Here is a 25,533-nt window from a genome sequence, read left to right on the forward strand (position 1 = left end):
GCTCTTGCTCCCCCGCATCCTGCTCCTGGACTGTGTTGCCAGTCACAGTGCAGCAACTCAAAAATTCACTTTTTGAAAGTGAAGGACAGAAAAATTTTAATTTATATGGTATTCAGACTCCATAATAACAAGACTGAATCAACAACGGCCAGACCTCTGCGAATTGCAAAATATCACTGCTGTTACTCTAAGATACTCAAGTGCTGAAGCAGAGCATGCTGTGATGCATGTCTTTTTTTTTTTTTTTTTAAATTAAGAAAACCTAAACAAAACAAAAGAAAAAAAAGAGGAACTCTGGCATAAAGCACATGTACAGGCTGTTTTGGGACTCTCACAATTTTTTTGAAATTGAAAGGATGAAAAAAACCTTCGTTTTGGAAACCATAGTTTGTGATTCAATCATTCAGGCAGCTGTTCCAGAGGGCTAACATGTTTTGCCATGTACCAGAGGAGTTCCAGAAATAAAGAGCCATTCAGAAAAGCCTACCATTTCAGAAACCCTACTGTTAGATGCAGTTAAAATAGCTTATTTTACTAGTAATTAGTGAAAATGAAGAAATAGAACATTTAAGTGCATACATCCATCACAGCATTTTTAATCTACAAGACAAATATAGACTCTTATCCAACAAAATATCAGTCTAAGATTTTTATTCCAGTAGCTTGGTCTACAAAAATTGCTTTTTAATCACAGAGGCTTTATCCTTTAAGCAGAAGGCTGTGGTTTGTCTTCTTGAAGCTTAGGAGCCTGCTTTTGCCTCTGCATTATTCCAGTTATTCCTAAGTAGGTCCAGGAGCAACAGGCTATATCTTTGTTGGAACTTATTATAATTTGCTTTATGATGGGGGAAGGAGCATGTGTTGTTGCTTTGTGCCGTGGGTAGGAATGTCATAATGCTTTCGTTTCCCTTTCAACATTTTCCAGACTTCTTCTTGAAGAGAGAAGAGTCAGACACACCTTATGCAACACACTTCCTATATAAATAGTACATAATATACATTATTTGCCTCTGGTTTAGAATCATTGCCATTCTGTGATGGCTGCAGTGGGGTCTCAGGTGCACGCTCGTGCAGGTAGCACGTGAGGGTTAGGAGCACAGCGGCATCCAAACCTGTTATTCATAATAAATGTATTTTTTTTATGAAGCTAAAACTGTGAAAACAAGGTTATTTAGCTATTTGGTTCTTTCTTAGTCCCTAAGAACGCCTGTCCATTTGAACACCTGTTGCATAGCCCTTCACAGGGGTTTTGCTCTCTCTGTGCAATTGGTTAGAGACAGGCTTTGCCATGGCCTGAAGGGCTTGTGATTTGCACCAGTTTGAAAGTTTCTACCAAACTTTCATGTTGTTACACTACCAGTATATGCCACTGCCAAGACAGAGCAGCCCAGAAAGACCACGGCAAGCTGAATGAGATTTGGGAGGAGCAGAGCACAGCACACCCAAGGCAGGAGCCAGCCACCACTTATCAAGTACCTATGGCTACCACTTGCAAACAGGTTTTCTTCCCAAAGCAGGAGCCTTAAAATGTTTACTCCTGGATGTTACTGTGCAAGGAATTGCAGCATCTGAAATGTTTATGCAGGGGGAAAATTAGGTCATGCGCAGCCAGATGTCCTATGCTTACAATCACAAATCCAAACTCAGGAGCAAACACGTTGTTATTTTCTCTGTGATCCAATTTTAAAATGCTAACAGGTACTTTTGTAATATTTTGACTTGATTTTGAAACCTTTTGCTTACATTTTAGCATGGAGTGTTACAAAGGTATAACTTACACGCAACAGTTTGGACCAAAAGTAAGGAATCAGTGTACATAACAGAACAACAGAGACACAGAAGGAGTTCATATGGCATGGTTTAGTTAAGTCTACTGCTTCTCTTAGCACATGTGTTTAGGACATGCTGAGGGGCTTGGCTGGATGCTACTCTCTACAGCAGAGTTGTTAGTCACAGAAGCGTTTCTCTAGGCGACGCAAATCATCTCTTGCAGCACTGAATACTGGCCATAATGGCCAATGTGTGGTAGGACAAACTGCACAGTTTCTTTTATGTCTTCAAGGAAGAGTATGAGGTTTCACACAGGAGTCAGCTGGTTGATTGCCACAAATATTTGCATTAAACTTTCCAAAGGCGTCCACACTGCTTACTGGGGAAAAAGAAAAAAAAAAATCTGATTTAGAGGAAACAACGACAAAAGATTTTTAGCAACAGACACCACTCAGCAGGTCATTTTCTTTGCAAACATTCAAAGCACACTGTGAATTTGACTGCAGGTTACCAGTTAATTGAATTACAGAGTATACACAGCACTGATGTGTAAATCATGCTTATCTGGTGGCTTAAGGAAACTTGCTCTGTTGCCATCACCAAAGCCCAGTTTCAAGGACTCCCTCATGTTCATCCACATTGCTCAGGCATAAGTGAATTCCCCTGCATGCTGGACTTCCACAAATAGTTACATGCTTAACTTAAAGCACAGAGTAAACCAATTGCATTTGCTGAGATTACTGATACAAGTGGTTCCATAGCAGCATCAATATGGAACTAATAGCCACACTCAGCAGAATGGCTGAACATATTTACTCAGGCATGCTCTGAGCATTAGCTTAGGGCTTTATCTGAGGATTTAATCCATCACTATTTCCTCTATCCCTTTGCCAAATAATCAATAATTTTTAAAAAAAGTTTGCTACATAGTGATTTGTTTCTCACATTAACGTTCTTTTAATTTAATTTTCTTTGCCTTGAATTCCTTAAAAAGTATAATGTGTTTTAAAGCAAAGTCAGAATGCAGTGTGGTTCTAGACTTGCAAATTGGTCAAATGACAGCCAGTAATCTTCCAGCACCAAATAGTAAAACATTTCATAAATCATTTTCCCCCTGCCAACAAGATCAAATTGAAAGTCAACAAGAGTCCCTTTTGTAAACTTGCATTGCTATACTCATAAAAAGTAACTTTTTTTTGTCAAAAAGAGACCAAGCAGTTTAAGCAGAATTGAGTGAACCTGTACAGTAGTAAGAGATTAATCTATTTTTTCATCTATTTTCAATTTGTTACATCAAAGATGTTTCCTACAGCTTGCCTTCCCTGCCACCCCCACCCTTTTCAGTTACCATCTCTGCCCTCATTAATTGAGTCAGCTATAGAGGGTATTTGTTATCTAAATCAAAATCTGGAATAGCAACGATTTGTAGGGTTGTCAGATGTTTACAAGGGAAGAAAAAAAGATTCCTAACTCAATTGCCTCGTCTATACCACAGCATTTATGTGCTCCAGAGCAGAAAGAATTTCTTGGTTATTTGGTTTTCTGATGTGCTACCCTCTGGTACCCTTAGGTTTTAATTTGAGTAAAAATAAAAACCTTGAGAGGCACACACTTGCAACTTTTCTGACAATAAAAAAAATAAATAAAGCCACATGAGAAAGACACTAGCAAAATAGAAAGAATATTATATGCAGTATTTTTTTGCACAAATTGAAAGTGCAGAGAGACTAATAATGAAAAAATTTATTTAAAATAATATAGTTCAGGCGACTATTGCTTTTTTGTATAGAACAATAATCCAGAAGTCCAGTAGCCACATATAATTGGAACCAGATATCCAAAGAACATTTTTTGCTTGGAAGAAAGCTAAAACTCTCAGATCTTTATCCAGTTTGCATGGGACTAAGATAAAGCTATAAATAAATAAATACACAGTGTGACAATTTATATAGGATTTGCTCCCTAGCCTCTTTAAGATGCTGGCAGTGGTCCCCAAAAAAGAAGAAATACTTCAATAAAGTTCTTTTTTGTTGAGAGCAGCAATACAAATTCACCATAACAGTGCATGTGCATTTACCACATGCTGCAATTGCCTCTAACTGAGAACAAAAGAGGGGTGAAAAGCAGAAAACCATATGCTGCAACTGTACTGTGTACCTTTAGGGCTCTTTAGCAACTTCTTCAGTTGTCTTCTCCTCCTCAGAAACTGCAAATGGAGACAAAACACCAATGAGAAACACTGGAAATTATTTATTCAATGACAAATAGTCAAGTAAGTTGCTTCCCTTAGTCCAAAGGATCCTTGGACTAAAGGGATAGAACTTACAAAGCTGTATTAGGTATGCAGACATTTTTCCTTTTAGCTTTTTAATTCTAATTATAAAAGAGTTTAGAGGCCAAACTTCTAAACTCCTGCTTAAAATCTCCACAGTAATGATTTTAACACACATTTTTCTTTGCATTCAATTACATCATTCAACTTCAATAGCAATATGAGATTGTTTACAGTTGCACCAAAGCACTGCAAGCTTTATTCATACCACATGCACTAATATTTTTCTTTACACCAATGCAATTTAAGAAAATTCTGTCTTTCAAATCAAGACAGATGTTGAAAAAAATGTGTTATATGCAGCACAAGGAGAATTTCTTGTTCTTAATGAAGTTCATATCCAGCCACTTACTGAGCAGGGCACTGAGCTCACCACACTGCCACGATCAAATTTAGCAACTTACTTCTACTGCACCACACTTAATTTCAAAATTAGATTTTCTGCTGACACTGATGCCAAACACAGCCACCATGGGCAGGCACACTGCATCACCTGAGTTCTGCATGCCCTTGCAGCTGGTTCAGTGCACACAGCCGCCAGCATTTCACAGACACAAACATTTCAGACCCAGCTGGACTCTTGCACCCTCTGAAGTTTGCCACAACTCCTCAGCACCTTTGTCCTGGCTCTTTGAGTCTGTGTCAGAAATCTCTTGAGCTGCTGAGGCTATTCCTTCCTTGTCACTTTCTAAGTTTTCCTCATGGGCAGAAGAAGCTGCAACATTCAAGACCTTACTCACAGTTTCTATGAATCAAATTAGAAAGATAATTGTCTTCTCTTGCCATTCACCATCATAAAGGAGGGTGAGCAACCAAGGCTCACAAAGCATGAAGTACCTGCCCAACATAAATGCTTGAAGTAGCTGAAGACAAAGGGATCTATCAGATGATTAAGTTTTATCAAGCAAATAAAACTTTGCAAATGGAATTCCAGGGAAAGTCTGCCTCTTTCCAACCCTGGAGCAGAAACCTATAAACTGGGGCTATTTTCATGTATTTAGGCATTGGTAAATATTCTATAATGTATATATTATATTATGTATATAGCAGATACTGTTGTTTTCTGATTTCTGTCAAATTCATAGGACATTACATCTACACATAACCTTGGAAAGACACCATGGGTAGTTTTAATGTAAAAATATTCTAGCATCAGGCTGAAGATTCAGGCTGCAAAGGCCAACTAGCCATTTTTCAATACCCCTTTAAGCATAAAGCAATCTGTCTCTATAAAAAGCCTGTTACAGGTAATATTTAGTAATAGGCAGTCTCTGTACAGATACACTCTGCAGGAAGACTGAACACATCAGCCAGCAGCTGCATGTTAAATTTTACTTCAGTAAATTCTCTCGTACCCTGTTCTTCTAACCTTCCTGTGAGAGGTCCCCATCATCACACTCTTCAACTGCTTATTAGGAGGTTTGTCTCTTTCTTGTTTCATCCTGTACCAAGCTACACGTCTGTTAAACACAGTAAGTGAACAGCTTCTTTAGGAGTTCAATAAATGCAGCAATTAGGAGTTTTAACAGAGCTAGCATCCCATACCTTTCCCCAAATATCACCTTACAGCCAATTAAATACAGCATATTCTGAACGTCAATTATTTCACTTTAATTTTCAGAATGTTTTGTGGATTTTGAAGAAGCAACAGAAAAAGGAATGCTCAGGAATTGGCACTTTGCCTTTATAGGGGAAAGCTATGCAATAGCAATAGTACATTTGAAATTTGGAATTTTAGACATTTTACAGCAAGCAATACTTGATGTAATGCCATATATTCACTGTGGTAACAAGCTGCTAGGTTTCAGTTTGTAACATCAAACATTCAGCTTATATTACCAAAAGTTCTTTCTCTGGCTGATAGTATTTAATCTCTTTTTTTTTTTTTTTCTTTCTTGTGAGTGTTTTAATTTCTTTTACACTAAGAAGAGTAGATCAGTAGGCAGCTAGAGGGAGCACCATGGTCTCTTTTCTGCTGTTTAACAAAACCTTATTTCCTTTGGATGGGAATTGTGTTTATTTGTCATCTACATTAATAGCTGCCTTAAAACCAAACATTAACCACTTGTACTGCAAAAATTGTCTCTGGTCTGAATTATTCCTTATGACTATCAGAAAGGCAATCTAATGCAAAAAAAAATATGGATTCCTCCCAAGGTGTTCATCCACGTCTCTGTGGAGTAGCTGTCAGTGCCTAAAATACAACGGGTCTTGTGGCAGGCATTGCATTTTGAAAACCTGTGTCTGTAGAATGGATGTTTATATACAGAATTGCCCTTGGTTGGGGCACAAATCTTGTACTTTCGTGGCTTTCCCATCCGTTCCTTGAGCACATGTGGCTGGAGCCCCCTTCCAGGTGCCTTTTGGAGAAGAGAAACGTGGCAGCAGCTGGTGGTCCCAATGCATACGCTCATGGCAGCTTGCTCTGCGTCACTCTCCTTCAGCCCTTGTCTCTAGCGAAGTCTCAGAGTGGCTGATGGAGATCATCTTGGCATTGGTTCCTTGTCACATTGCATACTGTCCAAGTGCCTTCCAGTGTTTTGGGTTAGGAATCGGTCTCCAGCCTCCTGATGGCTACCCTGAGCATTCATTTGACACCAGCACAAATCCTGGCCTGTTTTTTGGTGGCTTGGACACGTCTTGGAACAAACTCTCTGTATTCCATTCACAAGGCCAACACGTTTTGCTGTGTCCAAGGGAATTGCTGCGATCCCAGGGCAAAGCCAGATGAATGATGCCCTGGCAAGCTGAGAATGAGCCCCCTGCCTGTCTCAGGTTTGGGACTATCCCGTGAGGTCCTTCTGCATGAGGAACATCAGACACACTGCCCGAGGCCCTCACACCCTCCCCTACTGACCAGCTGGTGGCACAAAGTTTAGGCATTTCTCCTTTGTGTTTCCCTGTTTCCCAGTGCTATTCACACCCTCTCTCTCTTTTTTTTTTTTTCTTCCTTAATCTACATGCATTTCATATTTTTTCAATCCACTTTAATCTCTTGCAATTGCTCCATGTAAAATCCTGCAGTAACACCTTATTTTATACAAGATACATTAATCTGCCTGGTACAATGGTGACTCATTTTCCATAATCCTTGGATGAAGGATTTCATGTCTGTTCAATTATTGTTAATAAGCCTGTCATGAATTCTTCAGCAAATAATGGATGTAACTGAAATCACTCCTAACTTTTGTTAGTTCAAATACTAAAATATTAAGCTTCTTTATTTTTTCAAAATATTTGTAGAGGAGTTACAGCATCTTCACTTGGTTCTGTGTTGTTTCCTGAATGATGATTAGTTTGAAAACCTAACGTCCCTGCATTTCTTCATGCAGTGATGCTTATGATCCATTTTGTCTATTTATGCCAGATTTCTTACAATTTCCACAGGCTGTAAGTGAACTAAATAATCTGAATTGTGCAACTGCTTCTCTGCAATGAGGACGCATGGTATTTAATATTATGCTTTCCACTGAATGCCCAGCTGCTTTATTATCCTTACAGAACAATACCACTCCAGCTCCTGGACATCTTTACCAAAACACCCGCTTGCAGCATTCCTGCCAAATGGATCTCCCTCAAGGGATAATTCCATACTGAGCCATACAATTTAAAGCCTGCCAAAAATGACTTGGTTTCCCTTCATACCCACAAAAGTGGGTCTCATTGGGCTCTTTCTTAATTCTCTGGGGGAAACTTCCCCCTGCACACACATATCCTTCATCAAAAGCACTGGAGTTAAATGGCTTCACCATTTTCCTGCTTCATTTGGTGTGCTGTGCTTCCCCCCATCCTAGGAGGATATATTACCCTACAGAATATACAGAATATTACTCTACAGTATACAGAAGGTATACTTCACCGTTTCATACAAGGTATTATATTGGTAGCAAAAAATCTCAGCCTCTGTGTATATTTTTTTTTTTTTCTGAAAAGCTGATTTTTTTTTCTTAAGCTTTTTCACTGGTTATTTGTCAATTTTCAGTTTTCTCCTGGGATAAGTAGCTGTATCCCAGTATTGCTGGCTAGCTTTCTTCAGTTTTGCCAGGCATTTATACATACACCAGAGCACTTACAGGTCTGAATTAGGACCTTAACTTTCCTGTGATTTCAACAAAAGACAATATGAAAGAACTTAAAGCCTTAGAGGAATCAAACTAATCACATTTACTAACTGAAGTCAAGGGGCTCTGCACATTGCATCAACAGCTGTTGCCAAAGCACTCAGAAGGATTTGGACATACCAGGGATTTTGAGGGCAGGCATCCCCAAGATTAGTTAGAGCCACAACATACATGCACTACACAACCATCAGTGTATAACATCTGTGCAATATCCATTGCTGATGTGTAACAGGGAAATCTCAACCAAAATACTTTCTGCTCCTGCCCAGGATAGCTACAGGCACTCCCAGGCAGTCCTCAGATCCTCTGCTTTGGGATATAACCATTTGGAGAAGAAATTCATCCTCCCAAATTGCACTTGCAGGAACAGAACATGACTGGGCAACATTACACATGCACCTAATGCAATACCAAACCATTTCTGTTGTGGAAACACATCTGGCATGAGTTGAATAAATACAGAACAGGAAATTGATTTTACAGACGAAAGAAAATTGTGGATTTGTTCTGAAAGCTTGTGTTTAGTTGTTTGCTTCTTCTTTTTTTTTTTTTTTAATAAAGCAGCAGATTTAGAAAGCTCCAGTCTCTTATTAGCACCATATCCAACATTTCACCTAGAAATGTCATTTTTAGGAAACTATCCCTATCATTTCAATGGAAAAAAAAAACCAAAACACCAAAAACTGCTTCCTATGTAAAGTAGTAATTCCTGCAGTCTTTAAAGACAATTTCCCTGAGAGTGGGTGCAGAGCTATACACTTCTGTGCACTTACAGTAGAAAACAGTTCGAATACAGGGTGATTCTGCATGCTCATGATGGTCAGCTTGAATTGTGTGAATATGCATGAGCTCAGCAGAACAGAGTGGCAAGATAAGCAGGGACTTGTGTGCCCTGTGTGGCTGACTCATCTTTGCTGCAGCTGATAATAAAAAATAACACACCCAGATTGACTTTCTCCTGCTAATAATACAGGAAACCCCATGCAAGTGCATTGACTTTCAGAACCCAGATCCCACTGCTTGCACAGCCTTTTCTCCAAAAGCCTTCAAGCTTTTAAAACAAGCTTTCCAACTTTCCTGAGGCAGTTTTTATGCAGAAACAGCCTGGAGTTTTGTCTGGGATGTAAAGCCCTAGTGCAAAATTTGGCCTGCTCACACTGGCCAAATCATGTCCTACCACCTAGTAGAAAACATGATATAAGATGACCTTGAAGCAAGGAGGTGGAAGAGATACAACCTAATTTGTATATTATATTGTTTAATCTTACGGGATTTTAAACTTCTACTTTGCATTTTTAAGAGGTTTTCTAAGTATGTTTTCCTTATTTACAATAGAGATGAAGACCGCTGTTCCAGATTTTAATATGAAAGCTGTACTCAGTCCTCTCCTTGCTTGGGGGAGGTGGGGATTCCTTCCAGCAGGACAGAAGTTTTATAACGAGATCATACAAGATAACCCCAGCCTTGTCAGGAGTACTGCCTGCATTTCTTCCCTCAGTTTTGCATTTCCTTACCAATACATTTAAAGCTAGCATATTTTCATTCTAATACTAATTCTTTGATTCATTTAAAAGTGATCTTTCCAGCTAGAAACAGCAACAAAAAATTTAAACAGGCAATGGTATCCTGCAATTTTTAAAGATATTTAAAAATACACTTTTCTGAGTGAATCACTCTACTTGAAGCAGTATCCTTCATATGATTTTTTTTTCTAGGCAGTCAAGAGGAGGCTGGTATCTGTAATGCCAAACACCAGGTTCAATTCCTTTAAAAATATTCTTTGCAGAAGAATTTGGTTTTATAAAGCTAAAATAACACAAGTTAGCCGGTATCGTACAAATGGAATCCACCTGGAGCACGCAAACCAAAGCTGAAGTACAAAACAAAGCTTTGATATTTCAAGCAGCCTGTAACATAACCAATGTCACACACTAATTCCAAAGGGGGGGGGGAGGAGGGGGAAAGTCAAATTTAATTGTGATATTAGAAACAGTATTTTATTTACAGCCTTTTAGAGACCATCTTACATTAGAATGTTCACTGAAACCTTCCTCAGTCAGGTCCATTGAAGGTCTCAGGATGTCCCCTGAAATGTTAAGAGAAGCAGAGCAGAATATTCCTGGTACATTTTCATAGTTTAAAGACCTGCTAATGGAAAACTGGCAGTGGAGTAGAAATGACTTTTTAAAGTCAAATTCTGATACGTTGGAAAAGTAATTCAAGAATTTATTTGAGAAAACCTGCAAAATAGAGCACAAAAAGCAGGGTACTTGGCTCACTCAGATCTAATCCAGGGGAGAAGACAGCAGTAGCAGCAAGAAACTGTGATTCCCTTTAAGAGCAGCTTCACATATTTTGGTTCCATCAGCCTTAGGGAAAATGGAAAGGGAAATTGTTCCAAATCCTGAGGTGGTGAGGACAGCTAAGGTTCCCTTCCATGCTGTCCTAGGTTGAAAGATACGTGTGTATGCTATTGCCATCTGTTAGAGGTGGGGCAGTTACCTTCTGTTCATTGGGCCGCCTGTTAGAACCAGGTGGGGCAGTTTGCTTTATCTCTTCCACAACCAATCCTCCCTCTGGGAAATATCTTCTGTTACTGGGCCAGTGAGTGTCACTGCATGGCTGATACAATTACATCATCCCACTGGGAGATGCTCCACCCAGGGGAGGAGCCAAGCATTCCCAACTGGATATAATCGGAGATTTGGAACACCACAGGCAGCCTTTCCCCACTGGATTCCCAGAGGAGCAGCTTTCTTTTCCACTGGATTCCCAGAGGAAGACCAGGCCCATCTACAACACCACTGGACTTTCAGAGGAAAACTCCACCTTTTTACAGGATCCCTGCTCCAACAGAACCACATCTATCACTTCAGGAGGGCTGCAGCCACCATTTCAATTGGACTGCCACCAACACCCTGACCCACAGGGTGTCAGGTCATATTCTGACTCTGTCAGTGGTTTTCTTGCATTTGTATTTTAATTTTCCTAGTAAGGAACTGTTATTCCAATTCCCATATCTTTGCCTGAGAGTTCCTTAATTTCAAATTTATGACAATTTGGAGGGAGGGGGGTTTACATTTTCCATTTCAAGGAGAGCTCCTTCCTTTCTTGGCAGACACCTGTCCTTTCAAGCCAAGACACATGCTGTCACCAGAAGCCACCTGTCACCCCAAGCATGGCTGGCTTGGGTTTCACACCTTCATGGGGGCTCAAACCACACCAGTAGGAACAGGGGGAAATAATAATCACTGAGGCAGTTTGGGACAAAATAGGCAAAGCTGTGCAGCTGTCCCTGTAACATGACCAAGTGCTTCAGGTGCCATTGGCCAGGAAGATCCCGGGAGCTCAGCCTGGCGGGCTTGCAGATGTCCACCAAGAACATCCCATCACCAGGAATGTCACTCAGGACCATCTGAAATGTTCTCTCTCTCCTCTCTGGCATTTTATTCAGTGAACATTTAGGATTCCAACCAGCTGCAGCAAGTTACTCAACCTACTGACTGGAAAGGAAAAACACTTTACACCTAAACATTGGGCTTCAAAAGGGAAAAAAAAGGTACCGGCTGGTTGACCTAATGCCTCTCTACAATACTGTGAAATCAGCACTTGAGCTCCACACAGGAAAAAATAAACTTTTTAGTTCCAAACAGAGTCAAGGAAAGAACAATTACTTAGAAAAGCACTGATTATTTTTCAGTCTGATCGTTCCTATCCTTGAATGCACAGGATAGGAACGAGTGGCTGGCAACTGATGAATTCTTTGTGGAACCACCCGGGCCTGATCATGCTGTTACTCGGACACAACATGAAGGTGGCCTCAACCTCAGCCCTCCCTCACTCAAGCCCATAGGCATCAGGAGTTTAGTCCCTCTGGCATTCCAGCTATTCCATAGGATGAACACAAATCAAGGGCTCAGAGCCCAAGGTCTTTGGGAAACTGATGAACAAAGGAAAGCTGGGATTTCTAATAAACCTGCCGCTACACAAATATGACATATTTTCCTTTTTGCAATCCAGATAAAAATCCGTGAGGTCCAGCTGAGAGCCTAAACCATGGCATTACGAAGCCCATTATTAAGAATAAAAATTTTCATCACTCCATACAGAAAGAGAAACATGTTCAATCAGCCAAGCACATCACAGGTTGTTTGTGCCTGATGTAGGTCACTAGTTCCCAAGAAAAGCCTCATTAGTTCATACTAATGACCAGAAGATTCCCTTGAAGATAGTTTATTCTGCAATTGATGATTAAAAAAAGATTCAGAGATGCCTATAATGGTCACAATAAAAGCATAACAGTGCATGTCACATTAATCCTATTAATAAAATTTCTATCCTATTATAATACCTTATAAAATCCTATTTTAATACCTCATAAAATTTCAAGAATATTGTTTTATATTCTGTAGCATGGAATTGTAGCAATGAGAAGCAACTCACATTGTTTGTTTGTTTGTTGTAAACATGGAACTATCCTTAGATACTGATTGGAATGGATCACAAGGAAAACTAGCACAAGTTAATATAAACTGTGTGTATGAAAAACACCCTAATAATCCTTCAGGAGCTCTAAAAAAAACCTTCTAATTAAGACATTTTGTTTAACATTCCTCACACAAAGTAATGCACAAAGTTTTATCCACTTACACAGTTTTTAAAGGAGCAAAGTTGTTGTTCGAAAAGGATGTTTTTCTCTGCTATAGGAAACATTGCCCAAAAATTAACTTCAAAATCCCCATCATTCCCCTTCTGGTTGGAACTGCCACCACAGGAAAAAAAGGGGTGCCTGTTGCCATCTTTTCTCTAAAGTAGAAGATGAACAGTATTCCTGTGGTTGTTGTATTTACAGGAAAATTTCAAACACAGGTAATACTATGTAGAGTAAATTAAATGCTAACAGACTTTGTTGTACAAAGTGAGTTGCTGTTTTCCAATTTAAATCCATACAGTTATTTTAAGGGTTTTTTTAAGTCTTGACAATGAGCTATTAATACTAGCAAAAGCAGTACATCCATTTTCTCATTAATAGTGACATTCATTTAGGCATTTTTATTCACTGTATGTCCTCCTACAATTTTTGAGCAGCTACTTGCCCTCTTGTTCTAGAGCAGACAAATAGGAAGACGGTTATTTTAGGCAGTTCCCCCCCACTTATTTGTTTGCACTCAGCTGGGAACCTCTAGGCTTTTTTTCCATTTTACCAAAATCTTCCTTCCCAGCCCAGTGCATGCTGTAAAATTCTTTTTGGCTAAGCTGATTAAAACTGAACAGACTCTCCATGTGCCAGCTGGGGTCTTCACACGCTCACAACTTTTACGGAATTTTTTTTCTAAACATTGGCCACATTCTTCCAACAGAGATTTTCAAGTTATGCTATGATGACTCATCTAAAACTCAGATTTATGAAGGAAAAACAGGAGGAAGAAGAAGAGAATAGTGGCCAGTGTATGGCGATCAGAGAGATATAAGATAAGTGCAGCAGTCCAAGAGACAGATAAAAGAAAGTGATAAATGTGAAACAGAAATACCCAGCAGAAGTTCCAGATACAGATACTTCCCCCATAGGATAATATTTACATAATTCAACTTCTTAGGGGCTAATTTAGCTAGATCAGTCTATCATAATCAGTAAAAAGTCCTCATTCCTCCATCTCACACACACAGATGCCTACAATGATGTGTCTGTTCTACTGAGCAACGTCGTTCTGAAAGCCTCTGAATACGTATGAGCAACTGCAAATCACTCTGAGGGCTCTTCAGTAATTTCCTAAGTCCTAACAGTGTCAGCACACCCAGAATTTGGTAACGTAGCAAGCCAAGCCACTCTGCACTGATTGTATCCGGTGCTTTTGTCTGCTTGGCATCACTGTGTGATGGGGTCAGCAAAAGTCCTGTCCCAAAAGCAGCAGCTCCTGTCCAGAGCAGCCTCCATTTGTTTCTCTAGGCTGCAGACAGCTGCCATTGCAGTGTGTTTGAAGCTTAGCATGGAAAACACTGGCACATTCACACACTAATCCTCCCCAAAACCAGTCACTCAGTCAAATGGCCTTGGAAATAACACAACAGAGAAGAGACCATGCCCTTCAATACTTTAAAGATTAGAAAAAAAAAACCTGTGCTAGAGAAGTCAAGAAGAAGTCTGGAAAAGCACAGTTTGGGGCTAATTGCTTCTGTTATTTCAGTAGGTAATGCCAAAACCTCAAGTCTCAATACCAGAGTTAGAGAAGAGTTTATGGTGGCAACCCAAACACCAGAAGTCACAGATGCAAGAACCTTGCCTAATCCAAATAGCAGTTTGCCGATCGGTGAATTTTACAGCATTTGGTTTGTCTGAAGAAAAACTTAATTTATGGTCCCAGACACAGAGTACACTAGAAGGAGAACAGGAATTTAACCAGCATCAGGCAGTAACCAAGAGTGACAGCTCAAGCAATAAAAAGGTAGAGAAAATTAGAATTTAGAGGAAGTTAAAACCTTGGGAACAGAGTAACGTAGTTCAGCACTTATTTGGTAACAGTATTTTACAGAATTCTAGATTGGAATTATGGATTGTAAATTGCTTAACTTGAGGCAAGGAGAACATTCCAGGCAGGTACAATTGTTAACTGTCTGAAATGGAAATTAACCTGATTTAGTATTAGGCATCCACCTCCAAGGCTGGGTTGTTTTTTTTTGTTTCTTTGTTTGGTATCTGTTTTGGTTTGGGTGGGGGGTTTTTTGCACATCCATGTACAATGATACATTTACATTATCTGTATACAAGAGCTGGAGACAAGCATTCCTTCAGAGCTTGCACTGCCAAACATTAGAGAAAGCTTAATCGATTAAAAGAAACAATGGCACTTTAAAAAGCAGAGGTTCACTGGTAACAATAAAAATACTTACACCTTCATCTGCAGAAGTAACACCAAGTTGCCAACAAAACTAGTTAAAGTTACTTAAATACATACTTTCCCCCAAAGTTCTGAAAGAAAAATCCTTCTCTACCTCAATAAAAGTGGAGCTATGCTATTTTTTTCTTCTAAATGGAGATAACATGAATGATAAAGATGATTAAATCCAAAACCGAAAGTTATATCCAGAAGGATTTTAATTAGAATTTTTTTTAAACACAATAGCTGCAGGTAGACAACGAACGAAGTGGTACAGAGAAAGCAGAGAACTTTTGAAACAAACCCCCATCTTTTTGTGAGCATGATGGCAATGGAAACTAGCTCTTATGTAACTTAGAGGAAAGGGATGCTGGTTCAGGCCTGTGTGTCACACCATGTGCTGCTGGTGGCCTTCCTTGCCACGGTCAGGAACTCCTGGGAAGAACTGCTCAGGGGGCCCTGGTCTTCTTCTGCAGGCAGCACCAGGACAAGGGAGCAGGGAGTGCTAAGGTGACCTGGGGCAGAAGCCTGTCCAGCCTCCCAGGACAGGACTTGGGTTACGCTGGGTGTAACCTCACGTGAACCTCATGTGAACTCCTGGGAAGAACTGCTCAGGGGGCCCTGCTCTTCTTCTGCAGGCAGCACCAGGACAAGGGAGCAGGGAGTGCTAAGGTGACCTGGGGCAGAAGCCTGTCCAGCCTCCCAGGCCAGGACTTGGGTTACGCTGGGTGTAACCTCATGTGAACCATGGGGAGGTCCCCAGGGTTCACCACCCTGGTCACACCTGTCAGCAGCAGCTGTTCACAGCAATCTGCACTGGGGACCAGTGGCACAGGACAGCTATTCTCAGGAGCAAGTTGTAACATCCCAGGAACACCCAAGAGATCAGGCAAGGAGAACACTCCTTTGCTTCAGTTTCTCAACGATTTTACATCCCAAAGGTTTGTTTCTGCTAGCTTTACCACCCAGCCAAGAATAACCACTGCAACAAGGATTGGTAGGGGGCACCTGGGATGACCCCCAGGCTTCCTCACAACTTTCAGCATAACAGAAGTCTGGTTCCAGTGCTGTTTCCTCAGTAACTATGCTGCCAGAGATACTAGATCTTAGAAATCAGTAATTTCCAAAGAGCTGCTCCACTTCCAGAAAACACCAGCAGGAACTAACAATTACAAGCCATATTTCTTCTTATCAAATAGTGATCACTAAGTACATGACGTCAGCATGTCCAGAATGAGATCCTCACACTTAATCACAGAATCATCACAGAGTGATTTGGGTTGGAAGGGACCTCAAAGACCATCTCGTTTGAACCATCTGCCAAGGGCAGGGATACCTTCCACTAAACCAAGTTCTTCAGAGCCCCATGCAACCTGGCCTTGAACACCTCCAAGAATGGGGCATCCACAGCTGCTCTGGGAAACTGTTCCTGTGCCTCACCACCCTCACAAGACTTTATTCCTAATATCTAATCAATTTATGCACCATGTTTCTCAGGGGAGATCCTAGCTTCCCTTTCTCAGGGAAGAGCCTCTTCAATAAAATGGCAGAAATATTTACCATACAGAAGATCCTACCTTATCCAACAATTACCAGTTATTCAACTTTCTATAAACTGTATTACAGTAGATCAGACTAAGTATTGTTTTAAAATGGTATTTGTAATAGATTGTTTCAGAGACAAGCACAGGAACTATTCACATTTGAATCAAAATCACATTCATATCTAGACCTTTCATAAAACTCAGCAATTAGAAGTGCTGCACTATTTCTCAAGTTTATTTGTTAAAAAGGCAATTAAGATGCATCCATTCCTCACTGGAGTCCCCAAGGAAAAAAGTGAAAATCATTCCGAATCTGCTAATGCCTTTGATGGTACTATGATAAACACCCTTAGATTAGCAGTCAAAATACTTTTAATCTCAGTTTGATCTGTGTTTTAGAAATATCCTCTCAAGACCAGCGGTAACAAGAAAATTTTTAAAAAATACTTTAAAATCCGCCAAATTAAATTATAATCCTGTATCTTGTGCATTTTATGGATAGTTTTGCATTTGTATTATTGCAATTGTTTTTAAAGGACAATAAACCAAAATATTTCAAACACCCTGACAGCTCAAAATACTGAATGTTTTGCCACTTACCAATTTCAGTGTTTAACAACAATTCGATGTTTTATTGTGTTGTGAAAATGTAATCTAATATCTCCTTAGAACTGAGACCATGACAGCATTTTCTTTGCTGTGCAAGATCCCGTTTAAGTTACATTGATAGAACAAATATAATTATTCAGTGTGAATATCTTTGGAATGGCTAGTGAACTAAAGTGTTTAGATTCCTTAACAAACCCTTGAGAACTAGATCACTAAAACAACTGTTTAACTGATCACATTATAAGCTCAGCTTAAGATATTAAGAAATAGGATGGGGTAGTAAAACAAACATTTGACTCTACTTGTTTTAGACAGTAACTCTGGTGCCAGAGGTGGGACACTTTCAGAGACACTGATTTAATAAACTTAATTAGGCTCATGATACGTCAGCGTTAATGCCTGAATTAGTTTTCACTGCAGGACAAACTCCATTAGGTAAACCGATGCTCGTTCTTAATGTTCTGTAAGAGGCAGAGCTTTAGAACCCACAACACACACACACACACACTCAAAAACTACATTCATAAGTTAACCTTGAACTGCAGCAGCTTCTGAATTAGCAGCAAGTTCCAAATTAGCAGCAGCTTCTTGCTGTGCTTCCTCCATAGCATGGGATACCTCTGGAGCCAGTGAGTCATTCTCCCCTCCAGCTTCTGGGGATACCCCAGAAGTCTCATCCTGTGCTCTGGGTCCAGCACTCTCATCCTGTGCCGCAGGTTCAGCAGCAGCTGCTGCATCAGCTTCTTCCGTGGCCTTCTCCGCTTCAGTGACCTCATCCACCTCTTCTCCATCACCTTCTAAGGATTTATTCAATACAATAAAGAGAGTAAAATGCATGCATGCAGCAAAAAATTCACCAACTACTTTTTATCATCATCCTCATTTAAATTTGAAGTGGGAAGCTAGGATTTGGGATCAGAATTAACAAAAAGATCAATAATTAATCCCTCATATTGTCTGATGTGGCATCAAAAAACTATGTTTATAAGATGAGGAAACCATATTCTTAATTACTGAGGTTTATAACATGTTTCAGTGTGATAAGAAAAGAAACTGTGGCTTAAAGCAAGTGTTGGGGGTGCAGGGAAGGATTACAAAGGACATTGTCAAGTGTTGCTTCAAACCCCTCTGCTGAAAGGGCCGGTGATGGTACACAAACAGGTGCCAGAGGGAGCATGACTCTGTGGAATTACCACGTGGGAAGAAGACATTTGGTCTTATACAAATAAGAAAATAACTTCCTAATTTCAAGTGGTCAGAGCTCACTTTCTTAAGATATATGACCACTTAGGACTGACTATTTTCTTTTTACAACTCACAAGTCTCTTTTAAAGACTTGTTTACACCACTCTGGGTCCAACTCCTTAGAACCTGAAAAACAGTGTTTCCCAGCCATGCATCACTTCAAATTCAGCTGCAACAAATCATGAAAAACTAACAGCACAAAGCAACAAAGATGCTCAACCACCATGCAAACATGCACTAACATCAAGTTCACAAAGGAAAAGTTACACACCAACTGTTCATCACAAGTTCACCACTAGAACCAACTCACCATGACAAAAAAAATTAGAACTGGACGTAAGTTTGTAGCACAGTGTAAACTACGTGAGAATTTTTTAGAAAGTGCTTAAAGAGACATAGTCAGCGTTTGTTTGATTCTCTTGTATCTGTTTAAAAACTAAAGAGATCAGTTTCATTTCTTGGTCTTCTTATGCCAGCGAAAGCCTATAATTTTGTGTTCAGGTTTCAAGACAAGTGCATTCATTGCTCAGTAAAAACCAAAACTTTGCATTATGCAACCTGATCATGTCCCTTTAAGAAAACACTGTTTTTAAAAAAAACCCCTTAATTCATTACACAAAGAACAGGCTAACAGCCAAGATCAGCATTCAGTGCACTTTATTGGACAGTCAAATATAGAGTGCATTAATTCAGAACAGCCAGCTTCTCCATCTCAGAACTGCCTTCTACAAAGCAGATTCAGTAATAAGCTTAATATGGTTTGGCCTTGCAAACATAGGTAGTTCTTTTAAAGTCTCACACAAATGGAGCTTTACAATAGAAGGTACAAAGTCATCCCAAGGTAGGCTGCAATGTACTCAATGGTAAACGATTGTCCTTTGTTTGTATTTAACTTCCTCAGGTTTGGAAAGAGATTTCCCTTGTGTCTGGAAAGTGTAAAAGCAGAGCATAGATTAGAAAGTCTGGAAAGTGTAAAAGCAGAGTATAGATTAGAAAGATTGAATCAGCTTGCAACGAGTTAAAAAGAAAAGTCTTAGCCAAAAAAAGAAAGAAATCAGGAACAATCTTAAAGGACAAGAACAACAAATGGAAGACAAAACTCAGTATTCACTAAATAAGCAAGGAGAGCATCCTGCAAGCCGAACATCATTTTACATCTCAAATGATGTCCCAGATTTTCTACTGCTACTTTGAGTCAGGCACCTTCCAGGGGCATTTTAAATCCCTCCCCTTATTTTTAGAGTAGCTTTCAGTTAAAAAGAACCACAGAAAATTTGCTATCAGATCTCTTTCTAAATGTCTGTTATCATTAATTAAAATAGCATTAAATATAATTTCAACCCTCTAATAAACAAAGAACCCTAGAATGATTTGTTCTCTTGTTTTGACAGACTTGTTTGTTACATACAGTTCTCTGTAATAGACATTTTGTGTTCAGGCATAAGGGGAGAATTTTCCCCCCACATGAGAAATCACAAAAATCCTATCAAAAGGATCTCTGATCAGCTGCTCTCCAGCATTAAGTTCTTCCACCTAGGAAGTTCTTTTACTATAGGCAGCAAATATGCCATGAACATGCTGCTTGGCATACTGCTTTTCTATCCACCACTTCATATGGTTACCAGCTCTGTTTTAGAGTTTATTTTAAGCTTGATTTAATATGCCCCTAAAAAAATACCAGAATACTTTGAGAACAGAATTTTTAACTGCTTTTATCAGCAATGCTTACTGTGAAAAAGTATAAGGACTGACTCTAAAGAATGCACTGGGAATGGAACTGCAATGACACTTCAGGGAAAAGCAATACTATTCTAACACTCTGTGACAAGATAAACACAAAGATATGACTGAAGGGAGTCAGACAATGGGAGAAAAAAGGGGAGGAAGAGGGGTGTTAACTCTTTTGAAAATGCACACAGAGAATTCTGTAGGAAAAGTAAGAACAGAACTGATGCTCGTTCTTAATGTCCTGTTCTTTTGGGTGTACACAGCTGGGAATGAAGAAGGATTTTAAAAAGGAGCTGATTCAACGGTGGTTTTGTACTGTGAGTTGGAAATAGGTACTCAGAAGTCCAACTAAAAACTCTGGGTTGAACATTTATTCAGAAGTCAAATATTGAAAATAATACAGGAAACAAGTTTCAACTGTATTCACTGAATGGCCTTAGAAACATTTTGGACTTCTTACTACCAATAAAAAGGGAGGCAGCAATCATCTGCCACTGGTTGTGACATTTATGTGACTTATTAAGCAGCAGATGATGGCATGTCTGGAGAGTACCCAAGGTCAGTTGCTGAGCACTCAGGACTGTGGGTATTTCACTCCAACATGTGGATAGGCCAGGGCCAAAGCTCAGTGCCTTGCAGAAGTGCACCTCAGGAGAAAAGAGGGACTACGCTGACATCACTGGGAATATGTTGGAAGGTTTGCTTAATGCTTCCCTGTTCTCCCAGCTACGGCAGTCAGAATGTAATAAGGGTAATCCTTACTTCTGCCCTGAATAGCAGGACACCAGGTCTCTAGGAGAGATCTACTTTGGTCCTCGTTACATTTTCTATTTTAGGGACAAAGAAGGATTGCAAATTGTGGCTGAATTCTCAGCATTTATTTAAACAATTGAGTTTTAAAACTATACTGTGTTCAGCTGCTTTCTGTTTTGGAAATTAAGGTATTTTACTACTTTAAATCTTAAGATCTGTAATTTTAATGTTCTGAAACTAAAGCATGTGTTGTAGAAGGTCAAGGCTAACAACTTCTAAATAAATAATTATAGAAGCAGACAATTTAAACCATGCTCTCACACTGAAAACAAAATTTAAACGTGAGATACTTTATTCAAATCTATTCTTTGTGTGTATGTAAATATATTAAATCAGTTCCCTAGAAGTCAACTTTTTTAAAAAAAGGAAGAGCTTCAAGTGCTCTGGCTTCAATACTGTATTTATTTTTTTAAATAACAACCAAATAAAGATATATAAAGATCCTTAAGAAATTTTCCTAATTGCTTTTCCTAGCAAGGCCATGCTTGCCAAAGTTCTACCTTTGACATTAATGCTATAACACTAATTGATGTAGACAGGGACAACATTCCATTACAAGTATTTGAACTAACACGGTCTAATTATTCGAGCATGAAGAGCTAAGTAAGGATTTGCTATACATTTAGGTAATGCCTGCCTTTCACTTAACCCCAAATTAGAAAAGACAAAATCAAAGTTGTAGGAAAAAAAATTGATCCAAGTTACAATAGGTTTTGTTTTTTTTTAAATTAGGTTTTTTCCCCTATTGAACTATATTTCCAATGGCATGTGGCCTGAAGCCAACCTGTTGACTGAGAAAAGATGTTATCTTCTCCTCCCCACTGAAAACAAAAGAACAGAATTGATTTTGACAGCATTATGTATTCAGTCAAGTTTCATTAAGCTTCCAGTAAATCAAATACCCATTATACAATTCACACATCAACTCTTTCCATCCAAAGAGACTCCGCAGGTGGATCAAAGACCAGATTCACTGCCTGAACATTAAGGCCACTACCAAAATTTGTGCAGCAGCAGCTTTGTAACAGAACAATACTGCACAACCACCTCTGTCTTCACTCCCACTCACACAGTTCAGACAAGGACGTGGACAGTGCCAAAGCCTGATTAGAAAATCCAGAAATCTGTTCCAAATCCTCATGTACCCAGGGAACAAGAGAAAGGAGCTCAACTCACCCTTCTTTGACCAAGGATTGCTTTTCTGCCCCTCGGCTCTCTCACGAAGAATATCTGAATGTTCAACAAACTTGCTGCGGGATGAACTGACTACTCTGTAGGCCTGAAAGGGAATTATACCTGAATTTACAGCTACATCCCTACAAATGTACCAAACAAAAAGGGGAGAGGGAGAGAAGGGATTTTAAGCAAGTGCTACTGCCCATCTTAAAATGCATATAAAAGCAAGGTTAAAAAAAATTAACAATCTGCTATACTAATATATTTATGTATTTCATATTTCTCCATTTATCCTAAGCAAGGTTAAAAAAAAGAAATGATCTGCTATACTAATATATTTATGTATTTCATATTTCCCCATTTATCCTAAGCAAGGTTAAAAAAAATTAACAATCTGCTATACTAATATATTTATGTATTTCATATTTCTCCATTGTTAGAAAACAAATGCAGCTTTTGCACTGCTGCAGTGTTTCAGGAATTGAAAACAGTTTTTTTAAAAGATAATTATGTTAAGATTTCTATTTTTCTAATGCGGTAAAAATGTGACAGGAAGAGAATACGTTACTCATCCAGAAATGCAATCATACATGTTTGATATTTTGAACAAATAACTACTTACCATTTAAGAGGATTACTTTGTGGGACAGGGAAATATGTACCTCTCTGGGGTGTGCTAGGCACTATCTCAGATCTTGGGGGAGAGGGCTAGAAATAAGCTATAGAATGGAGGATTTAGGGATGTGAAGCACAGAATCAGATACATTTAGAAGCAGGGAAGAGAATGGTTACTGTAAAGCTTAACAAAAGCAGATGCTTACAAAACTTCAACATGCTTTCTTGAAGTAACTAATGCTGATATCTTCTTTTTTTTTGCTCAAATTAACAAGGTTCGTATCTTCCCCTTGCAGCTTCAGATTGCTTATTTCACATCTGCCTTGCCCACTTTGAAACATTGCTAATGTTTCTGGTTGACAAGACAAGGCAAGGGGTTAGAGACAGGTGCCTTACTCAGTCTTTGGACACATTCATTTCGCATAGTTTTAAATATGCTTTCCACTAAGAGTGACTACTTATCAAAGTAACAGTAAAACAGGCAAGCAATAGGCTTTCACCTTCGCTAAATTAAGCTGATTTCTAAGTTAGGCTGCACTTAGCTATACGCTACAATACCTACATTCATTGATGGTTTGCGTTTTGACCATACTCTTTAACCCAGAACACACCTTACACCACGCTGGCTCAGAAAGCACAAACAGCTACGTCCCCAAACACTTACATAAAATAAACCACCAAAAGCAGCAACACCAGCAAGGAGATAGATCATCATGCTGTCTCTGGAAGAGCCAGGAACACTCCCAGATGACATCTGGCGAGGAGGCGCTACAAAAACCATTAGGTAAGTTGATGTAAAGTGCTGCTAAAATACGATCACAAAAGAAGAATTATGGCATCTGAACTTTGTGTGGGAAAGGATGATTCAAAAAGGTTATCAAACAGATGTCGATGCATATTGATGTATCCTAAGACTGAGTAACACAAGGTGTGGTGCTCCATGGCCAAGCTCTTCCTAAGAGGTGTTTTTCTGTGAACTACATTGTCTGCCATCAGCTTCCAAGTACTGGACACAGTCTGTATAGACTAATGAACGTTAAAAAAAAAAAAAAAAAGGAAAAAAGGAAAAAGTTCCTGACTAGGGTAGGTAAAATAATTATCTGTCCTTATTCTTTCTGATCAGTAGAAGTAATGAATTCTCTCTTCAGGGCAATAACAGGGAAATTTAAAAAAAGCTTTTTCATTTGAATTCATGTTCTTTCAATTCTCAGACTGCTGACACTTTGATACATACCGTTCATCTCACGAATTGGCGAGAGGTAGGATTACACAATTTTTTACCTGACTGGATACATATTAACTCTAACAGCAGCGCTACCCATTCATTTGTTATAAATTGATTCTTACTACAGTCTTGGATTCATCTGCACACCTCAAAAAGAGACCCATGAAAAACACACATAATTCTCCTGGTCAACAAAGCTTTCTGTGGAATTTTGTGACTTGATCCCAGATGAGAAATGTCTCGTTGAAAAAGCGCTCATGAAAAATAAAATGGCTCTGAGCATTGCAATTGACAGCTGCAAAAATAATCGCGATGTCAAAACATTGTGTCCTAGGTTATGTTTAGCATCATCTGTCTCATGACACAATTCTCAGACTCCTCTCCAATAGCCGGGCATCCTGATGGATTTGCATACATTTACATTTTCGTTCAGCAGCGGCGTGTCCTTAACCCTCTCCCCCGGGCCTGCTAGCTATACCAGGATAGCGATCAGCAAGCTGCCATCGCCCAGCACGGCTGGCAGACTTTTTTTTTTGCCAGTGGTTACACAACCCCTGATGCGCCAAAAGCCGTGGTTGTGGCGCATCAGGGGTTGTTCCCGTTCCCTACCGGGACCGACAGCGGCACGGCCGCTCCGGCTGCTCTACCGGGGGGTATGTACCCCGCTATTTTACACGGAAGGGAAGGCAGCAGCGGCCACCGTTTTGCCATGGGGCGGGGGTAGGGGGTCCCGGGCCGGCTCGGCTGCCCAGCGGGTCGCGGCGGATGTCTGAAGCAGCTTGGATGACCGAGCAGCCGTGTCCGGCTGCCGCCCGCCCCCGCCGCACCTGTCCCGGCCCCACATCGCCCCCGCCCCGAGCTCCGCGCATCCCCTCCGCCGCCGCCACCCTGTCCGGCCCGGCCCGCGCCCCGCCACGCCATCCCGGGGACCGCTCCCCGGCCCGGCTCCGCGGCGGCCCCGCGTACCACGCTGCTTGAGGCGGCTGGCGGCGGCAGGAGCCCTGCTCAGGCGGGAGGCCAGCGCCTGCGAGGCGGCCCTGCAGAGGGACATGGTGCCGGAGCAGCGGGCGGCGGCGCGGAGCGGAACGAAGCCGACTCTCGGCCGCCCGTCGCGGCGGGGATGCGGCGGCAGACACCGGTCCCGCCTCGGGTGCCGCGGGGGCGGGCCGGGCCGCAGCCCCGCCCCGCACACCTGCACGCCGCTCCCGGCCGGGGGTGCCCCGGGGACGGCGGGGAGCGAGCAGAGCCCCCGCTGCAGCGGGAGGAAAAGCGGCTTTCTGGAGCGCAGGGCCGGGCGCTGCCGACACCGACCTGCCCCGTGGCAAGTGAACGCCTACTGGCGTTCGGTACTGACGGCAACAAGAGCCGGGGTAACAGGGATGGCATTGGAGAGGGAAGACAGGGAGGAACTACTGTTTTCCTTAAAAAGGAATTTCTCCAAGAGGAAAAAAAAAAAAAAATTGAGAAATCAACTAAATTA

At 40.5% G+C, this 25,533-nt stretch overlaps 1 protein-coding gene across 1 annotated transcript; it reads right to left on the minus strand.

The window, feature by feature from the left end:
* Positions 1-634: 634 nt before the first annotated feature.
* MGARP (mitochondria localized glutamic acid rich protein) lies at positions 635-25,267 on the minus strand. The gene is made up of 6 exons (XM_053976482.1): positions 25,020-25,267; positions 23,493-23,596; positions 22,214-22,316; positions 17,785-18,048; positions 3,928-3,976; positions 635-2,149 (listed from the first exon to the last, which is right to left on the minus strand). Exons 1-5 carry the CDS (start codon positions 25,102-25,104, stop codon positions 3,930-3,932), a joined length of 603 nt encoding a protein of 200 aa, XP_053832457.1. The 5' UTR covers positions 25,105-25,267; the 3' UTR covers positions 635-2,149; positions 3,928-3,929.
* Between the last annotated feature and the right edge of the window lie 266 nt (positions 25,268-25,533).

Source organism: Vidua macroura, chromosome 4, assembly GCF_024509145.1.
Source record: "Vidua macroura isolate BioBank_ID:100142 chromosome 4, ASM2450914v1, whole genome shotgun sequence".
Taxonomy (NCBI): domain Eukaryota; kingdom Metazoa; phylum Chordata; class Aves; order Passeriformes; family Viduidae; genus Vidua; species Vidua macroura.